An 18745-nucleotide genomic window follows, 5' to 3' on the forward strand; every position below is an offset into this window, starting at 1 on the left:
TAGATACACACACATACAATTATACACTGCATCCATACCCATTGGGCCCACTGTGACAACTAATGTACCACTAGTGTTGCAACGTTGTCTCCTGGTCATGGTGCCGCTGCCCGCCCAAATTGCTGGGTTGTTTCTGCAGGTGAGGAGGCAGTGCTCCCTATTGGAGAAGGGGGGGGGGGGGGGGGGGGGAACAGGCAGGCGATCACCGCAGTTGGAGAAAAGGGGGGGGGGGGACGGGCTGGTAACGCAGTTGGAGAAGGGGGGGGGGGGCGGGCATCACAGTTGGAGAGGGGGGGGGGCAGGCATCTCAGTTGGAGAGGGGAGACGGGCAAGCCGGCAGGCACCGCTGCTCGAGGGGCGGGCGGCCATGATTGAGGCTGCGCTGCTGGAGAGAGAGGCGGGCAGATGTGATCGGGCCAGGGCTGCTGGATAGAGGGGTGGGCGGCTGTGTTTTTTATTTGATGTGCGTGTCCGGCAGAGCTGGTTATGGGGTGGGCTGCTGTTTCTTCTCTGCTCCTCGGCACTGAACTAAAATCATTGACAGCCTGCAGTGCCGCCCTCTAGTGGCCGGCGCCCTAGGCAATTGCCTAAAGCTGCCTAGTGGTGGTGCCGGGGGGGGGGGATCCCACTTCCACAGGAACCCTGCCCAGAATGACTGGTCAGTAGGAAGTTAATGCTTTGGCCGTGAGACCTTATTTAAACACTGCAGCCTGCACAGATCTAAATGATCCGTGCAGGCTTCTGCCAAATACTCAGAGAGAATTCCAGCCGTATTTGCCTGGCAATTAGCAGCAGTTTACCGCTAAAATCGCAGGCGTATTTTCAATACAACCGCTTAGTAAATTAACCATCACCATTCTTTTGAAAGGTGATCCAAATTCATATTCTGTTGATAGTGTAGACATAAATATGAATTTGCCATGACTACGAAGAGATGTATTTTCGGGATAGTAAATCCCAAATGCGTATAAAATAGTATTCATATCCAGAAATACGCCTAACAAAAAAAAAAAAACTATAAAATAGGAGTACATTTCCTCCCATGGGTCAACTCTCATGCATTCTACCAGATAACCACAAGAGGTCATGAATGTATAAAGATGATCTGCAGGCAGACTACAATTACTCCTAGTCTTACATGAAAGACACAGTAACTGTCCTGAGCATTAAAACATACACATGACCTGCAGTGTTTACCATAGCAATGGCATTTAAAACAGGCATGTCCAACCTTAACCCCCAAGCTGTTTTGAAACTACACAACAGCTGGAGGGCCAAGGTTGGACATGCCCGATTCAAAAAGGATATAAACCAAAGATTTTTGGTTTAGCCCAATTCTGAGCTATTCTTTTTACAAAATGAAGTGGAATAGTCATATGCTACTCCATAGAACGTGTGTGAGCTCTGTACAGAAATAAATAAATCTTTATTTATATAAAATTTTATTTGGTTACAGACATTTTTTAGTACTCACAATAAAATAAAAAAGACAAAAACAAGTACTGTATTCAAAAACCATAAGCGCTTAAATGGAGTCATTTTGGGATGAAAGGCTAGTCTTCCCATTCGTCGTCATCAGTATGACCATCCTCATCTGAGGGGGGATAAAATATATTATAGATAAGAGAAAACAATTCAAAACAGTCATATTACCGAGATTAAGGTACCCTTGCTCTTTAAATAAGACGGTACAGTGTGTGCTTGGGGGTGTCATGTCAGGAGCAGCCAGATAGATGGCCAGGCAGCAAGCATTTGGCCAGGCAAACACCACACAAGCAAGATAAGGGTTCCACCAGCTCTGCAATCATCCTTGCTCACTAGAGTGGCAGCACCAATCACATGCCGTCTTGCAGCTATGCAACACTGTAGTAACGTACCTGAGGAGTGTATGGCCTTATTCCGTCTCTGTATGACCTCCCTTAATGCAGATACAATGTTTGAGCATTCTGCAGTCTCCACTTTCGCATTCTGGCTGACCTAAACATTACATAATAGTTGTAAATGAAGAGAGAAGACCCATTGTAAGAGACAGCCCATGATAACACGTTACAATGAGCATATCTTAAATAGTACTCAAATATCTGTTAAGTTTAGAGCAGGGGTCCTCTAGTGTAGTTAGCTACATATCATGATTTGTGGCTTTTCTAAACTATGCACAGAAGCCTTGTTAAGGTGCCCACACACTAGAAATATCTGATATTAAGAATTCCCTTGAATTACCCATCATGGTGCCCCTACACTTGTGCAATTGGATGAGATACCAAGATGCGATTTCCCATTGCATCTAAAGTGCTTTTTACCCCCCCAGCACCCAGTGTCGCACACGCCACCTGCAATGACCAGGCTAGAATGCTGGATTAGGGTGGCACCCGCAACACTTTGCTGCCCACTGTCTAATTGGCGGTGAGTGGGTGGCTCCTGCTGGGTTGTGATCATTGGGTTTACAGCAAGTTGGTCGACAATCGTTAGGTCAACATGGTTCTAGGTAGTCAGTCAAAAGGTAGACATGGGTTTTTCACCTGAATGTCTACATGGACACAGTTTCCAGTGCACTGCATCCCCTTGCGACGCTTCGGGCACGGTGCCTTGCTGCACTCACACTATTTTATTCTCCCACCACACCCTAGTGGATGGTAGGGCATGAAATACCGCCTGCCGGCACAAAAAAAAACCAGTGAAAAACCCCATGTCGACCTTTAGACTGTCAACCTAGACACTGTTGAACTAATGCTCCTGTAGACCCAATGACATGTCGACTTAGACCCATGTTGACCTAACGATTGTCAACCAACTTGCTGCAGACCCAATGACGGTATCCCCTCCTGCTTAGGGGAGACAGCAGTTTGCTCTGTTAGTGCAAATAGTAGAAGCAGGACCAACGATATCGCTGGGTGAGTGGGCGGTCCACGGCGAGCGCCCACCCAGCGATATAATTGATCCTACTGCCGGCTTCCACCAATTTTTTGTTTGCCCCTGATGCCAGAAATCCTAGTTTCGGTCTGCGATGACACATTAAGTGCTGGAAGAGGGCTGCGGCAGACAGGAGGGCTTTCAAAATACAGAATTTTACCCCTTTGGTAGTATAACCAGAAATTTGATGGGCTGCTGCCCCCCCCCATATACACTGTAAGGCCGAACACTCGCCCCGATACTGGAGCACTTACTGTTTGCATGCAATACCCGAGGACCTGATCTGAATGCACCTACAGCCAATTTGCAAAAAAATTGCACACACACCCCACAGGGGGGGCAGGACAACCGTAGTTAAATAAATGGCAATGACAATACAGCATACTGTATATGTGGATAAAAGCAATGAGTGAAAAGTGACTGTAGCTATGTAGGTCTGTATACAATAATATTGTGGTATAGTCACCGACTGGTCCTGAGAACTGTAGTAAATGAGTGTCCTGGTGGCGCCTCGTCAGTGAAACAAATCCATGGGAGCAAATTGAAGTGTTTTTCTACTAAGTGCTTTGTGGAGGATGGAGCCTCCTATGCTTGTTATAGCCTGAAATGATGCTGGGCACACTCCCTTGGAAGTAGATTGTTGTCACCTGGGAGAACCTAAAGCTATGATGCAGAGGCTGGTCCATACACTTAGATGGAGATCAGAGCCGGCCCTAGCCTAAATGACGCCCTAGGCAAGATTTTGGCTGGTGTCCCCTAGCACCGCCACTAGTTCCGCCTCTGACCCTGCTCCTCTTTCCCAGCACCATCAACCCTCATCATAGCAGTCATCATTTTGGTGCTCCTACCCGCAATATTTTAAATAGAAACAGTGCACACATTCGGTGCGCAGCCCAAACAGGGGTATGTTCTTGCTGGGAAGGGGCATGGCCTCCCAATAGTACCCCCAATTCAAATTATGCCACACAGTAGTGCAACTTTATTCACATTATATCATGCAATGGTGTCCCTTATTCACGTTACATCACACAGTAGTACCTTATGTACTTTACTCCTCACATTATACCCTTGGGAAAAAAATCCTGAGAAAATATTGTATTTTAAGCACCTCCATGGCCACACTGCAACCCAGCACAAAGCAGTGTGTATACACATTACACACATAATGCCTGTCACACACTATTACTGCATTTATACATGACACATAATGCCCCTTACACATATACCGAACAATATTGCACAACCAACCCACCAGCAGACAGCACTCGCACAGCCGCTAACACTGTGACCTCTGCCTCTGCTTGGATACAGATGTTTCCTCATACATCTTGTATCAATAAGCCATGCAGCTCCTGGCCAGTTCTGCTAACATTGGGTGCCTTTTTTGCTGTTATGACCAGCACACACAAGGATTTTCCGATGATTAAAATGATATGTGGCATGAATATATTCTGTGTGTGACTGTGGCTGTACCTGCATACAGAATGCTATGTTACAGTGATTTCCATGAATACACTATTTCATATGTAGATACAGCCTCACTCACACACACAGAATGTAGGGATGCTGCATATCATTTTAATCAGCAGAAGCTGCTGATGCCCATTGGCATTCCAAATGCCCTAGGCAATTGCCTAGTTTGCCTATGCCTAAGGCCGGCTCTGATGGAGATTGGTGACTAAGCTAATTATTGGTCACTTGCAGAATAAACTAACACTTTTATTAAGCTGAATACCCAAGTGCCTGAACATCCAAGCACACTAACTCCTAAATAGCCGACTGTGCCAAAACGCAAAGTCTATGAGCAACTGAACACCAGAATTCCTGAGTGCCCCCGAAGACTGTACAGTGCAAATGTGCACACATATCTGAGCATCCGAAAATGACAACTCCCAAAATATAGCCATTCCTATACTAATGCGCAACACAGGAATGTTTGCCATTAGCTATTGTCTCCAGAATAATAAAGAAAGGTTGCTCATTGGTAGAAAAAAAAAAAAAAAAAAAAAAAAATCACACAACTTACAGACTTTAGCTGCATGCCTTGTTTGATCTGTTCCAGGAACAATGTTGAATTTTTTTGTAGACCAAAATCTTTATTGGAGGTTGCAGATGCCCATCTTTTGGATGCAGCGTTACAGGCCTTGCTGTCAACATTTGTTGGTGGCTCCAAGCCATTAACTAAAGGCATCTCAGAAAATGACATTAAGTCCAAATTACTGCTGGATAGTTTAGTGATGGCAAGATGGGTTGGAACGACATCAGTTCTAGGATCTTTGACTGGAAAAGAGCCTGAGGAGAGAGGTGGAGGAACAATTGTTCCTGAATCTAAGTGTTTGCTGAATGGAGGGAAAGGAGGCGGAACTGGGATAGCACCAAAATTAATAAGAGGCTCACTGTTTGGGATAGAAGAAGGAAAAGAGTTAGGAATAGTTACTTCTAAAGGAGGTTTTTTAATAAATTGGGGTCGAGATGGTGGAGGCGGGGGTCCAGCAGCAGTTTGGCAGACAGTAGTATTTTGGGTCGGAATTGATGGCGGATAAGAATCTCTGGTTGTTTGTGAAGAGGGTTTAGCTATTGGAAGAGGGGGTGGTGAGGCTTTCATTAAGGTTTTACCATTAATGGACTGTGGAAGGGGAGGAGGAATCAGTTTAGGCTTAGGATGCATATTGGGGTTACTTACTGGAGAAAAGTTTTGAGACAATTCTTCTAAATATGGAGCCATAGAGAAAAGGGGTGAAATTGACTGGAGGTGAGTGATAGATGGGGGTGTGGGCAGGGGTGGTGACATCTTGCTTAGAGGTGTAAGATAAACTGAAGGAGAGTCATCGGCTGTTGTCACTGCATTGGGAGAGGGTTTAACATGACAATTATATCTTTTGGATGGTGTTAAGCTTGAGGAGGACAGAGATCGGAGTCTAGTTCGCACATTTGGCTTCTCCACGGACGCTGTAGAGAAAGGTAGAACAAATATTAATTACTAGGTTTCTATAGCTACAACCTTCCATCCAACTACACGGCAAGGTTCAAATTGCAATAATGCATTAAACAGTGTAAATTACTTTAAAATTAAATGTTAACCGTATGAAAGTCCTAGCGACTCATACATAGCAATTTAATAGAGTTTTGCTTTTCCTAATAGTACATACTCATCCTTCGTGTCTGTCTCCTTAAAGCTTCCATGCTACCTTCCTTCTCAATGACCTGAAAGATCCTCCGGGATATCTCCCGGTCTTTAAGGCGTTCCTCAACACTTGTATGCGCTTTCACATTGATGTCACAACAAACCTGAAATTAAACAGTGCCTGTTCATTTATGGAAATAAGGGGGAAACTACCAAAATTATGTAGTGGCTCTTAAACATTTGGAGTTCTATGCATGTGACATTGCCAGGTCCCCTAATGGGGAGAGCTATAGATGTAACTTAGGTTAAAAACTGGATTTTGCTTAGGTTTTCTGGACCAATGCATTCTCTATTGTTCAACAGGTTTTGGGGGGGATCCCAGAATTGGCATGGAGCAGCTGTCTGCGGTTGAACTTTCTTTACATATTGTTTGTAGTGCACATAGAACCTATAGCAGCCATTTGTCAGAAACTCATTAGACTTCAGTCTCCTGCCAGTCCCACATATCACTGTGGTTCACACGAACCTATATCCAACAGAAAACAAGTTATTACATGAAGAGTACTTACATCCAGGCAAGGCTTGGAATCAAAGCCGACGTGAGTAACATGTCTGCAGAGAAATTATAGAATATGTATTTTGCTCAATGCTGAATTGCAGTTATAATAACTATAAACACATAAAGCATCAATGATTTCAAAATATGCATAAACTTTGTTACATAGTGGGGCCTCAGCATACTGTGGATGTATTTTGTGCATCTTCTATCTGGATGGGTAACCTAGTCATTACGTCACTAGATATACCTGGCAATATAGGCCTCTTATTGTATACAGCAGCAACAGACCATGTAGACCCCTTTTCCACAGACCGAAACAGCCCGGGTTTTTGCATGTGAATGTGCATCAATCCAGGATTTTTAGCAGTGGATAAGGGGTGAACCCTGCTCTTTAACCAGGCAGGGCCGCCAACAGGGGGGGTGCCCTGGGTACAGCTGTCCCGGCCTCTGGAGGGGCCTGGGCAGCTGCCCACAGCGGTGCCACCCCCCTCCTGAACCCCACCTCCCCCACCCAGCACCCCCAGCCAGGCACGCATAATACACAGTGCGGCCTGCAGAGCACCGAGCCTAGGACACAGAGGGGCTCTGCAGGCTGCACTGTGCACGCCGGACCTGACCGTGGAGGCAGAAGGAGCCGGAGGGCTATGCCGCAATGGGGGTGATTGTAAGTAATGGTAATGGGGAAAGGGATATGGCACTGTGCCGCTGGGAGTTTTCACATTTTGTGCGTCCATGTCGAAATGGGCCACCTATGAGTGTAACTTACACTAGCAGCACTTGCTCCACTCACCAGGATTTGGGCTCATTACACGATTGTATTCTGCCTCTATGCAGACATGGATGGTGAAGAATAATTTTAAAAAAATAAAATAAAAAAGCCTCTCATGAAAAACTCATATCGACCTTGTGATGTGTCTACCTCTTCACCTTTTCCCCAAAACAGTTTGACCACATCCATTTTTATTATTGTAATTCAATGTCGCAATTTACTCTAAAAATAAAGTAAAGTACAAGCAATTGGAGGAAAATTTTAACAAAAATTTGAGTCACAGTAGCACCCTTTGTAGTTAAGGAGAATTTATGCCATTCCAATTATGGAAATCTAATGTTATTCAGGACATCTTCCCAAAAGTTCATTAAAACCAGGTTGCACTTACAGGTTACTTTGCTTTCACCATTCTGATTCCAGACTAGCTTAATGAGGTACAAGTGTGTAGCATGTCATGACCAATCCATATATGAAGCCTACCCACTGTTCGGATTAAAATATGTAGCTCTATGGCAGTACATTTGGGGTGTTTGTCAAAGGTTCAAACTATAGGATAAAGACCCCTTGTAATGTAAACTAGGGGTAGAACAAAGGTTACTGCATGGCATTGCAAAGTGTTGCAGGATAGCTCAGGGCACCATCCACCGACTTGGAATCTAGAAAAAGAGCCCCAGACAAAGATAGGCCACACAAACCCAATTGTACTCACTTGAAGTTGCTGGGTGTGCCAATGTCAGATTTGCTCAACTTGCCTCTCTGAGTTCTTCCTGTATAGGGTTCCTTTGGAGAATAACTGGAGATGGCACCTGATGCCTGGAATATGGACCCTATAACATAAAGGAGATGTATTTATATATTATGTGATGTAGACCATAGCTGCATACCCTCCTGCAGGAGACTCCCTGAAATAGCAGCAGCAATCTCCCTCTCTCCCTCATTAGTCTAGCAATCTCCCTCATGTCCCCTAGCCCACATTATACTGCTACATTTATTTGGGGAAAATGAGACAGATACAGTTACATTGAATCATCAGCACCATTTCCCAGCACTTTACCAAGTAAAGTAGCTCTTACTAACTGCTTTGGGGCTCATCTACATTTGCATACAAGTCATTTTTCAAGTTTCATCTGATATGTAGCAGTACAGAGCCACGCTTCTAGGTGCTCTGTTTACAATCTCTTTTCCCAATCTCTCCATACATGGAACTAGACACGCCCTTTGGGTGGAGCATGACACGCCCCCTCAAAGGGCACTGTGCAAAATTCTACCACCAACTATAATCTCCCTGAAACTGGTTTTCAAAAGTAGGCAAGTATGATAGACATAGGAGAGCCCAATAAGGAAAATACTGAACTATTGCAGGACTTCTAAGCCCAACAGGACTGTCGCTGAGCGACCATATTGCCAGCGATTGGAGTGCGCACCAGTGATAAACTCGCTGGGTGCGCGCTCCCGTTTTTAGCCCCATTCTAATGGCTGGTCGCAGGAGCTTGCTCCTGCGACCAGCTGATTACCTCTGCTTAGGGTTTCCACCTAGTCCCTTTAATTCCGGACACATATTAATTACACAGGTTCTGTGGCCAGCGGTGTAGCTAGGCGCCATGGTGCCCGGAGCAATGGCATATTTCCCCCCCGTTAATGAATTGGGGGCGTGGCTAACATGTGTTGGCATGTCACATTTGAAAATAAAAAAATAAAAAAAACACAGTAACGTAATCTGCTGCGCTATATGAGACACTGTAACAGAATCTGCTGCGCTATATAAGACACTAACGGAATCTGCTGCGCTATATAAGACGCTGTAACGGAATGTGCTGCGCTATATAAGACGCTGTAACGGAATGTGCTGCGCTATACAAGACGCTGTAACCGAATCTGCTGCACTATATAATACACTGTAACGGAATCTGCTGCGCTATATAAGACACTGTAACGGAATCTGCTGCGCTATATAAGACGCTGTAACGGAATCTGCTGCGCTATATAAGACACTGTAACGGAATCTGCTGCGCTATATAAGGTGCTGTAACGGAATCTGCTGCGCTATATAAGACACTGTAACGGAATATGCTGCGCTATATAAGACGCTGTAACTGAATCTGCTGCGCAATATAAGACGCTGTAACTGAATATGCTGCGCTATATAAGACGCTGTAATGGAATCTGCTGCGCTATATAAGACGCTGTAACGGAATCTGCTGCGCTATATAAGACGCTGTAACGGAATCTGCTGCGCTATATAACATGCTGACAGCTGTAAATAAATAAATATACAATTAAAGATATATACAGCACAACAGGCCAGGGCAGCAGCAGAAGCCAGAGAGATTCACTCTCCCACCGTCCCACCCCCCCCCCCCCAGCCCCTACAAACAACCCCACCCCCACGAATGCACCAAAAAAAGAGTTACCTTGAATAATGGGATGTTTGAGGCACGGGCGGGCGGCAGCAGCACCTTCTTCTCCTCTTCCAGGCTACAGCCAGCGCTTGGGATGGCTGATGACGCTGCTGTAGCCTGGGAGGAGGGAGGGAGTCAGACGGAGACAGGTGACTTGGAGTTGGAGGAGTCTAGTGTGCAGCTACGCTGCGCTGCCCGGAAGCCGGAACCCGGAACCGAGCAGCAGCAATTCATACAGAGAGGAGGACATAGGTTGTAGTGTCACTGTCAGCCCGGCCCCACCGCCCGTGACGCTTGGCGGTAGGGACCGGGCGAGCAGGAGCCGGCGCTGCGCACACTGCCCGGCATTACACTTTTAGTGCAGGCATCATTTGCGGAGGGGGGGGGGGGGCGGCGGCGCCATTCGGCCAATCTGCGCCCGGAGCATGAGCTCTGGTGGCTCCGCCCTCCCTACGCCTCTGTCTGTGGCTGGCTGACTTCAAGACTCCACTTCACCTGATTTTAAACTGCCACAGAACCTGTGTAATTAACATGTGTCCGGAATTAAAGGACCTAGGTGGTAACCCTACCGCTGCTGCTCCCCCGGCAGAGGTTCCCTTTCAACAGCGACCATCTCTGGTCGCTGATGAAAAGGAGAAACTGAGCAATACATCTCCCCCGTGTGTACGGGGCTTGTCAGTTACATGTAGGGTTTCAGTCCTCTCAAAAAGGTTTCCACTGTTCTAAGTGGGTATTAGCCTTAACCAAGTGGCTAATTGTCAGAGCTATTCAATTAACAAGGTTTACACTGCATGCAAGGCCTCAAAGTCTTTATTAAAGTAATACATCCAGTCATGGATTTACTTAAAAAGGGGAAGAAAAAAAAAACCCACCCAAACAAATTACACAGAATCAGTGGGTGCAGGCATTCAATTGAATAGCCTTTTCCCATGATGAGGGGATTTTTTACCAGAAGATAGTTGTGGGCTAATTGGATATACTCCTAATAGTCATTTAAACCATAAATAAATAAGAAAAAACCTTTAAGCACCAATTGATACCAATCATTGCTGCAGCTCCACCAACAGTGCCCATATTTACAATAAAAAGGGAGGAAGAGGACCACATAATTTACACCCTGGGAGTAATGTTTGGGACACAGACACACACTGAAGGGGTAATAGGGATAATAATATGATAAGCCAAAGATTTATGTTATTAGTACATAATTCATATTATGCAGAAACTTATGTAGAAAATACATACCAATAACTTCATAAAACCACTTCTGAAATGACAACCTAACAGATCACCACAAAACTTACCAAACATGTTAAACAGTGCCATGGTTCTCAAATCTACCCTCCAAAGGCCTCTCTGGACTGTTCTGATTTGTGTTATATACTGCAGCACTTCACCATCTAAGCAGCTGATTGCAGCAAGCCTCACCTGGGAGGGAAGAAGCACCAGATCAGTGTCCAATCACAGGACTTCTTGGACTTTTGCTCCTTTCACCCTACAGATTCTGATATTTTGTGTGTGTGTGGTGGTGGTGGGGTTATGAAGTTTCCATTTCCAAGGCCTCAGAATATCTTTCTGTACTTTGGCAACTGAATGGCTACTTTATACCATAGTTGTCTACCCTTCTGCATTCTGCAGGAGACTCCCTGAAATCGTAGTAATCTCCTTGATTCCCCAAAGAGTCTAGCAATCTCCCTGATTTTGCAGGGTATGGATCAATGGATAGACAGCCACTAGATCAACAAGCATTACGTCGACACCACTAGGTCAACATGCATTAAGGTTGACATGACTGAAGGTTGACATGGGCTTAGTTTGACAGGGTCATAAGGTCGACACAAGCATTAGGTCAACATGGGGAATGTTGACAGTCAAAAGGTCAACATGGGGTTTTACACTTTTTTTGTCCCGAATGTCGACACAGTCGACATGGACACTGAAACGTAGAAAGATAAAATACCAACCAATTAGCTCTTACATGTAAATTTTTACATAAAGCAGTGACACGGCAGTTAGGAGATGATTGGCTGGTACTTTATCACTCTCCGCTTTATCCATAGTTACCAGAAAGTTGTGGTAGACACCTGATTTTTCAGTTAGCCCCCGACACCCCCAAAAGAAGTTACCCAGGGAGTGCAGGGAATTGCGGGTCAAAATGAAGGGGCGGAGCTAAAATTATGTTACTTGATGTAAGTTTAGTCCCAACCTTCAAGATGCCTGGTTCCCCCCGAAGTCCCCTGATGCTTCTCCAGGAGAAAACTGTTATAAAGTCATTAAGTATGACTTTATCATAATGCTCAGTACATCTCCCTCTGTGTGGTGAGAGTGATACAGTGGGTGACAGTCATCTTCCATTTAGCTCCAGTGACCGCTGCACTTAGCTGCTGCTTACCAGGCTGTCCCAGGATCCTGCACTGCGGTATGCCGTCATTAGGTTGACCCATATTAGGTCGACATGCAGTAGGTCAACCACTGTAGGTCGACATGTCTTATGTTGACACATGAAATAGGTCGACATGGCTCAGACTGACAGGGTTGCAAGGTCCACACAAGCATTAGGTCGACAATGGCAAGGCTGACAGTCAGAAGGTCGACATGAGTTTTTTTGAACCGTCATGTGTCGACAGGTGGTATTTCATGCCCTACTATCCACTATGGCGTGGAGGGACAATAAAATAGTGTGCCTGAAGCACAGCGAGCGCACTGCGAGGGGACGTGGTACACTTTGACGGTGTCCATGTCGACTATGGGGACATATGGGACAAAAAACCTGTGAAAAACTCATGTTGACCTTTTGACTGTCGACCTTGCCATTGTCGACTTAATTCTTGTGTCGACCTTCCCACGCTGTCACCTTAGCCATGTCGACCTTTTTCATGTGTCAACCTAAGCCTAGTCAACATTCAGTGGTCAACCCAATGCATGTCGAACGAATAACCCATACCCCTGCACTGCTACCTACTGTACAGAACTAAACATCTGGTGATCTGCATGACACCTTGCTCCACTAAAGCTAAGCTCAGCTCCACTGTTCTATTATACGGATAACAGCGAGCAGTGGCGTAGCTATGCTGGGCCAGCCCCTGCGGTGGCTTGGAGGAGCCAGAGCCAGGGGCATCTGCCTGGGCGCCGAGAATAATTGAGGCACTGCTGCTTTCATATTGGACAAACAGTGCTGCGCCACTCGGGAACAGGCATTGACAGCCACCGGTGCCGAATAGAAGGACATCCTCCCTCCCTCCATAGTCTGCCACCCACCCATTCTCCCTCCCTCCGTAGCGTGTAGCCCGCCCATCCTCCCCCCTCCCTCTGTAGTCTGCCGCCCGCCCATCCTCCCTCCCTCCGTAGTCTGCCGCCCGCCCATTCTCCCTCCCTCCGTAGCGTGTAGCCCGCCCATCCTCCCCTCTCCCTCCGTAGTCTGCCGCCCGCCCGCCCATCCTTCCTCCCTCCGTAGTCTGCCAACCGCCCATCCTCCCTCTCTCCATAGTGTGCCGCCCGCCCATCCTCCCCCTCCCTCCGTAGTCTGCCGCCCATCCTCCCTCCATAGCCTGCCACCCGCCCATCCTCCCTCTGTGTCAGCAGCACTTTGGGGGTTGGGGCCTGATGTAGACGTCATCAAACCCCCAGTACTGGAAATCCCACAATTCGCGGGTCTTTGAAGACCCGATTGTACACACATAGGCCCTTATTCTGGTTCACTCGCAAAGGCAAATTCCTTCTCAAATGGACAAAATCATGTGCACTGCAGAGGGGGCAGATGAAACATGTGCAGAGAGAATTAGATTTGGGTGGGGTTTTACTTCAAAGTGAGATCTATACTGCAGTGTAAAATTAAAGCAGTCAGTGTTTTACCTGCACAGAAACAAAATAACTTGCCCAAATCTAAATCTCTCTGCACATGTACACAGATGGTGTAATGGTTAGCATTACTGCCTCACAGCGCTGAGGTCATGGGTTCAATTCCCACCATGGCTCTAACTGTGCGGAGATTGTATATTCTCCCCGTACTTGCGTGGGTTGCCTCCGGGTACTCCGGTTTCCTCCCACAATCCAAAAATATGCTGGTAGACTAATTGGCTCCAAACAAAATTAACCCTAGAATGTCTGTGTGTCATGTATATGTGGTAGGGAATATAGACTGTAAGCTCCACTGGGGCAGGGACTGATGTGAATGTTCAAATATTCTCTGTAAAGCGCTGCAGAGTATGTGAGCGCTATATAAGAAACTGTTAATAAATAAATGACACCATCCGTGCTGCCATATGCAGTGCTACCACAGGTACGCGACCAATTATCCGGCATCTGATGGTCCAGAACCTCTTTTAATCCAGACACATGAGGTGCCAGGGGGACATTAGGCTGCAGGGGAAGTAAAGGCTTGTACACACAGGGCGTTTTGGGGCTATTTTATTTTAGAAAGTACTGTAGGCCCGGATCGCTCTGTGTGTGTACATGGTATAGCGATGCAAATGCGCAGTCCCCACTCAGCACACAGTTGCAGCCTATCCTGAGTGTGTGTGTGTGCAATGCCGCTTGTCACCTGCCGGCCCCTGATACATTTTATTTTTTATATTTTTTCAGAAGCGTGGCCATGCCCCCTCCCATTGGCCATACCCCTTTATTTTACCAGGGCCCGGCAGGGCTATCGGCCCAAGGCAGAGGGCTGAGATAGGCTGTGGGAGGGTTCAGTTAGTCCGTTTGGTATATAAGCTGTGATGGTGGTCAGGCTGGGAGGCATTTAGGTGCTGTGAGGGCGATAGGCTGCGGCAGGGCTCGGATAGGCTATGGGTGGGTTAGTCCAGAAGCAAAAATATAATTTGGACGCCCCTCCGCTATCACAACCCAAGTTTACAAAATGCAACACTGCAGTGAGTGACAGGGGGCTAGAAGTGCTAAGCTTGAAAGTGATAAAATGAAGAGTGATAAACCACCAGCCAATCAGCTCCTAACTGCCATGTCAAACACAACGGATGACCATTGATAGGTAAAAATATCGATGGTCATCCATTGCATAGTTTAGCACTAGATTAGCAATGATGGCCATCCCTACCCCTTAGTCCTCAGGGGCCCCGGTGCACTGCACCTGCTGCACCAATGGTAGTTCCTCCTCTGCGGAAGTACAAAGAGTAGCTGTAACTGTGTCCTCTAGTGATGCCCCAATCATACCCAGAGTCCATCGCTTTATATGGGCGCACACCATAGACATATAGCCACCCTCCAGGAACCAAGCCCCTACCAACACTTGCACTCATCCAAAGTCTTGGGGGGCCTTGGGTGTATTGTGTGTGTGATGGCATGTGTATGAATAGCAGCCCCTGTTTTGACTATCACTTTAACCCTAAATAAATGGAATTGGTTCTGGACCACCGCCATAGGGTGCCTAGACACACAGTTTGGGAACCACTCCCTAAAAGTATGATGAACATTTTGCAGCAAGATGGTGCAGTCAACAAGGGTATACATATATGTATGAGACAAGTCATACCTCCCGATATGAGATGGAACGAAAGCGGGACTATGCGCCATGCCCAATTTTGCCACTGTGGGGGCATGGCCAGTAGTCGGGTCTACAGGAATATTCACCGCTAAACAGTGCCGGGCAGAGGGGACTCCCAACTGCCCCCCACACACACACTGCGGGACACTGGACCCAGGTGGGAAGCGGGGAGCGTCCCAAAAAACAAGACGGGCCTGCGAAAATCAGGACAGTTTGGAGGTATGGACAAGTTAGTATTATTACAGTATGCTACTAGGAGTGTGCGTAGCAATAAACAAATACAGTAGCAGCACAAAGTGGTAATAGGATAGGAAGCAGACTTCAGAGACAGGCAGCTGACATCAAAGTGAAACAAGCAAAAAGTGAGGAGTAAAGCAAACTAGGTTCGGGGCTAGTGCAGGATCACTGTTGGGATGCAGACCAGAAGAATAACCATTCACTTCTGCCACAGTGCAATGGTCGGATGCATCTTGAACTTTTCAGTTCAAAACGTATCACATGCGGATCACGTTTCTTTTGACTTGTGATGCGGTGTGCGCTCCCGTGCATCCAAAAGTCCAAAAAGTATAAGCATGCAGTACTTTTTATACTAGATCCCATTGCATCTAGTTTAAATCGCACGCTGTTTTATCGCGATGTGATCTAGTACAAAACGTATAAAGCGCAAAACGTACCATGTGTGGGCACCTTCATGGTGGCCACACATGGGGGGGGGGGGGGGTGTGATTCTCAATGACTCATGTAACACCGCCTGCTGTCCGCATGAATATCCCCTCCCTGCAACCATGCGAGGGAATGTGTAACAAAGGCACATCCCCTTGCATGCCGCCACTGCAGGAGAAATCATTCGATGGTCTCTGACCATCGAATGATTTCTCCTGCCTTGACAAATATGTCAGTTGAGACTGACTTATATTTAGTTCCCTTCCCCCTCTGCTTGTGTGAACACCTTGGCGAGTGTGATACTCGACGGATGCAGTTGTACAGGGGGTCTACACATGCGCAAATTCTCCCATGCGCAAACAATCATGTAACCCCTGGTTAAAATGCCTGTATTCAAAACTCATATCCTATGTTAAATACCAGTAAATATATAAACTAACTAAATGTAGTGTTCTGTATGGCTATGTTTTTTAAAATGTTTATATATATTTTGGTGTGTTGGTGACACTGAGTGGGCGGTATTCAATGAGCCTGATTCGCCAGGTTTTTATGGCGAATTTGTGCTGTTTGGCGAATTTCTGTCAAAAACGGTGAATCACCCTATTCAATGACCACATGGCGAATACATTTGAAGGTTTTTTTCGCCATGATTCACCGAGTAGCAATCGCTATCTTTTTATGGTGAAGTGGAATGTGAACTTTTAAAATAAAGTGTTTTGTTTTTTACATTTGGTGTAAAAAAATCAGGAATTTTATTCTGAGGAGGGGCATGCTATTTTTATTCACGTGCTGTAAGCACATGAATATATATTTAATTTTAAAAATAATATTTTTATTTTTTATTTTTATTTTACACAGCATCCAGCAGGTGGCGCCAGAGCGGAGCCGCTCATTACATATTCATATATTCACTGCACGATCATTACGATCCTGTGTAGTGAATATACGCCCCCCTGCTGGCACCCCCGGGGGGGCAGCCTGTGCTGCCTGGCACCCGGGGAGCACACGTAACCCCCCACAAAGGTCTGGGCTAGGCAGAGAGACTACCATCTCTCTGCCTGGCACCGTCCTGAGGCTCCCTGCGGCAATCGCCGCAGGAGCTCATATTCGCCAGTCAGGGGCTTGCTGCCCCTGACTCGTTGAATACCGGAGCCCGCCGGCTCCGGAACGTGGCGAATGTGCAGCGAATCCAAAAAAGGATTCGCTGCACCTCGCAGGTATTCACATTGAATACCGCCCTATATGTCAGATTTCATTGATTGCAGTGGACTTAATTGTTGGATGCTATATGCACAGTTCACAGATGTTGCTGACAGTTGAAGAGAGGGCGTAGTGATATACAGCTGGGAATGATTTGCCCTGTCAGAGGAGAAGGGGCAGAGGGAAAGAGAAAAGAGAAGAGTACAGTAGTGATAGCAAATTTAGTTCATTTTGGTGACTAGTTCATTATGATCTAGATCACCCAAAAGATTAGATCAGAAGATTAGTTCATGTAGTTCATTTAGTTCATTATTCGCTCACTGACTCAGAGACTAAGAGGAGAGCATGGAACTAGATGAACTAGACTACATTATTACACACAGAGCAGGCATTTGTAATACTAGCTCATTGTAGGAGTTATAGCAGGGACCAGCAACTGGCGGACCGCGGTCCATCTCTGGACCGCGGAAGCCAGATCTCCGGACCGCCAATCCCAGAACGGCACAGCGGCTTTGTGGTGCCGGGACTGCAGCCGTCAGGTAACTGCAGACGCTCCCTCCCGCGGCTGTGTGAGTGCTGCTGTACACAGCCAGTGCCGTCTTACAGGGGCCCACACCCACCCCACTGGGAAAGACGACACAGCGGTGGGCAGAGGGGGCTGAGAAATTGTAGCGCAGTGCTATATGCCACCGGGCGGCGGAGCGGGAAGCGCTGCTGAATTTGAAAAGACTGGCCGGATCAGCATCCGGCCAGTCTTTTCAAATTCAGCAGCGCATCCCGCCCCGCCGCCCGGTGGCACATATCGCTACAAGCTGCTGCCAGTATCAGTACCCGCCCCGCCGCCCGGTGTTACATATCGCTACAAGCTGCTCTCATGTGAGTTATGAGGCTGTCAGCCCCAGGCTGGCAGCCGGCTGCCCCCATTAGAGAGAGAGAAGGTTGCTTTGGAACACCCCTCACCTCCTGGGGTTGGGCAGAGAGTCGCGCAGCACAGCATGATTTCCCCGGTGATCCTGTGCTGCTGCTGCAGGAAATAATGATGAGAAAGATGATGACAGAGTAGCGCAGCCCTGAGCTTGTGCGCTGGGGTCAGAGGTGCATTCTATCACCGGGGAAAGAGTACTTCATCCAGCCCAGCAACCATACACTGACAGTGGCTGCTGCTGCTTCTGCCAAGCCGGCCAGTCCTCTGTTTCTGCATCTGCTCAGCAAGCGGAGCCGTGACATATCTCAGCCCCCAGCAGTTGGAAACTGATGAGCCACCATCCACCAAAACCATGCCACCACCAGGTAGGACACTGACCCTCCACTTTCTTTAAGCCAGGGGCTTCCATGTGTCACAAAAACTTTGCAAAACTTTTTAAAACTTTATTAGTTGCCAGGTGCACTGGTGGAAATTTACAGAATTCCCCCCCAAAAAAAACCTCCATGAAGAGGTCTGTGCTCCCCCACTGGTGGGGGCTGCTGTTGAGAACTGTCGAGCATTCTCTGTGCAGTCAGAATATTTCTAATTATTTTGATCGAGGTCCACAAAACACAAAATGTAATATCTGATATATATATATATTATATATAATGATATTTGATTTTGTGGACCTTGATCAAAATAATTCGAAATATTCGG

General features: G+C 46.8%; 1 protein-coding gene across 1 annotated transcript; it reads right to left on the reverse strand.

Annotated features, from left to right (window-relative positions):
* Window positions 1-1409: 1409 nt before the first annotated feature.
* LOC146027005 (uncharacterized) lies at window positions 1410-11183 on the reverse strand. Its single transcript, XM_083158023.1, has 7 exons — window positions 11066-11183; window positions 8072-8189; window positions 6604-6646; window positions 6060-6198; window positions 4937-5859; window positions 1878-1977; window positions 1410-1594 (listed from the first exon to the last, which is right to left on the reverse strand). The coding sequence occupies exons 1-7, from the start codon at window positions 11085-11087 to the stop codon at window positions 1554-1556; spliced, it is 1386 nt and encodes a 461-aa protein (XP_083014149.1). The 5' UTR covers window positions 11088-11183; the 3' UTR covers window positions 1410-1553.
* Window positions 11184-18745: the final 7562 nt, after the last annotated feature.

This window comes from Crinia signifera, chromosome 8, assembly GCF_055691185.1.
Source record: "Crinia signifera chromosome 8, ASM5569118v1, whole genome shotgun sequence".
Lineage (NCBI taxonomy): Eukaryota > Metazoa > Chordata > Amphibia > Anura > Myobatrachidae > Crinia > Crinia signifera.

What these genes read in the sequence shown, in the direction of transcription:
- LOC146027005 (XM_083158023.1), bottom strand. Translation starts at nt 11,087, where the DNA reads ATGGCACTGTTTAACATGTTTG. An exon ending in GGCACACCCAGCAACTTCAA is followed by an intron (nt 6,647 to 8,071) that starts GTGAGTACAATT and finishes ATTTCTCTGCAG; the next exon opens with ACATGTTACTCACGTCGGCT. An exon ending in TAAGGCCATACACTCCTCAG is followed by an intron (nt 1,595 to 1,877) that starts GTACGTTACTAC and finishes ATCCCCCCTCAG; the next exon opens with ATGAGGATGGTCATACTGAT.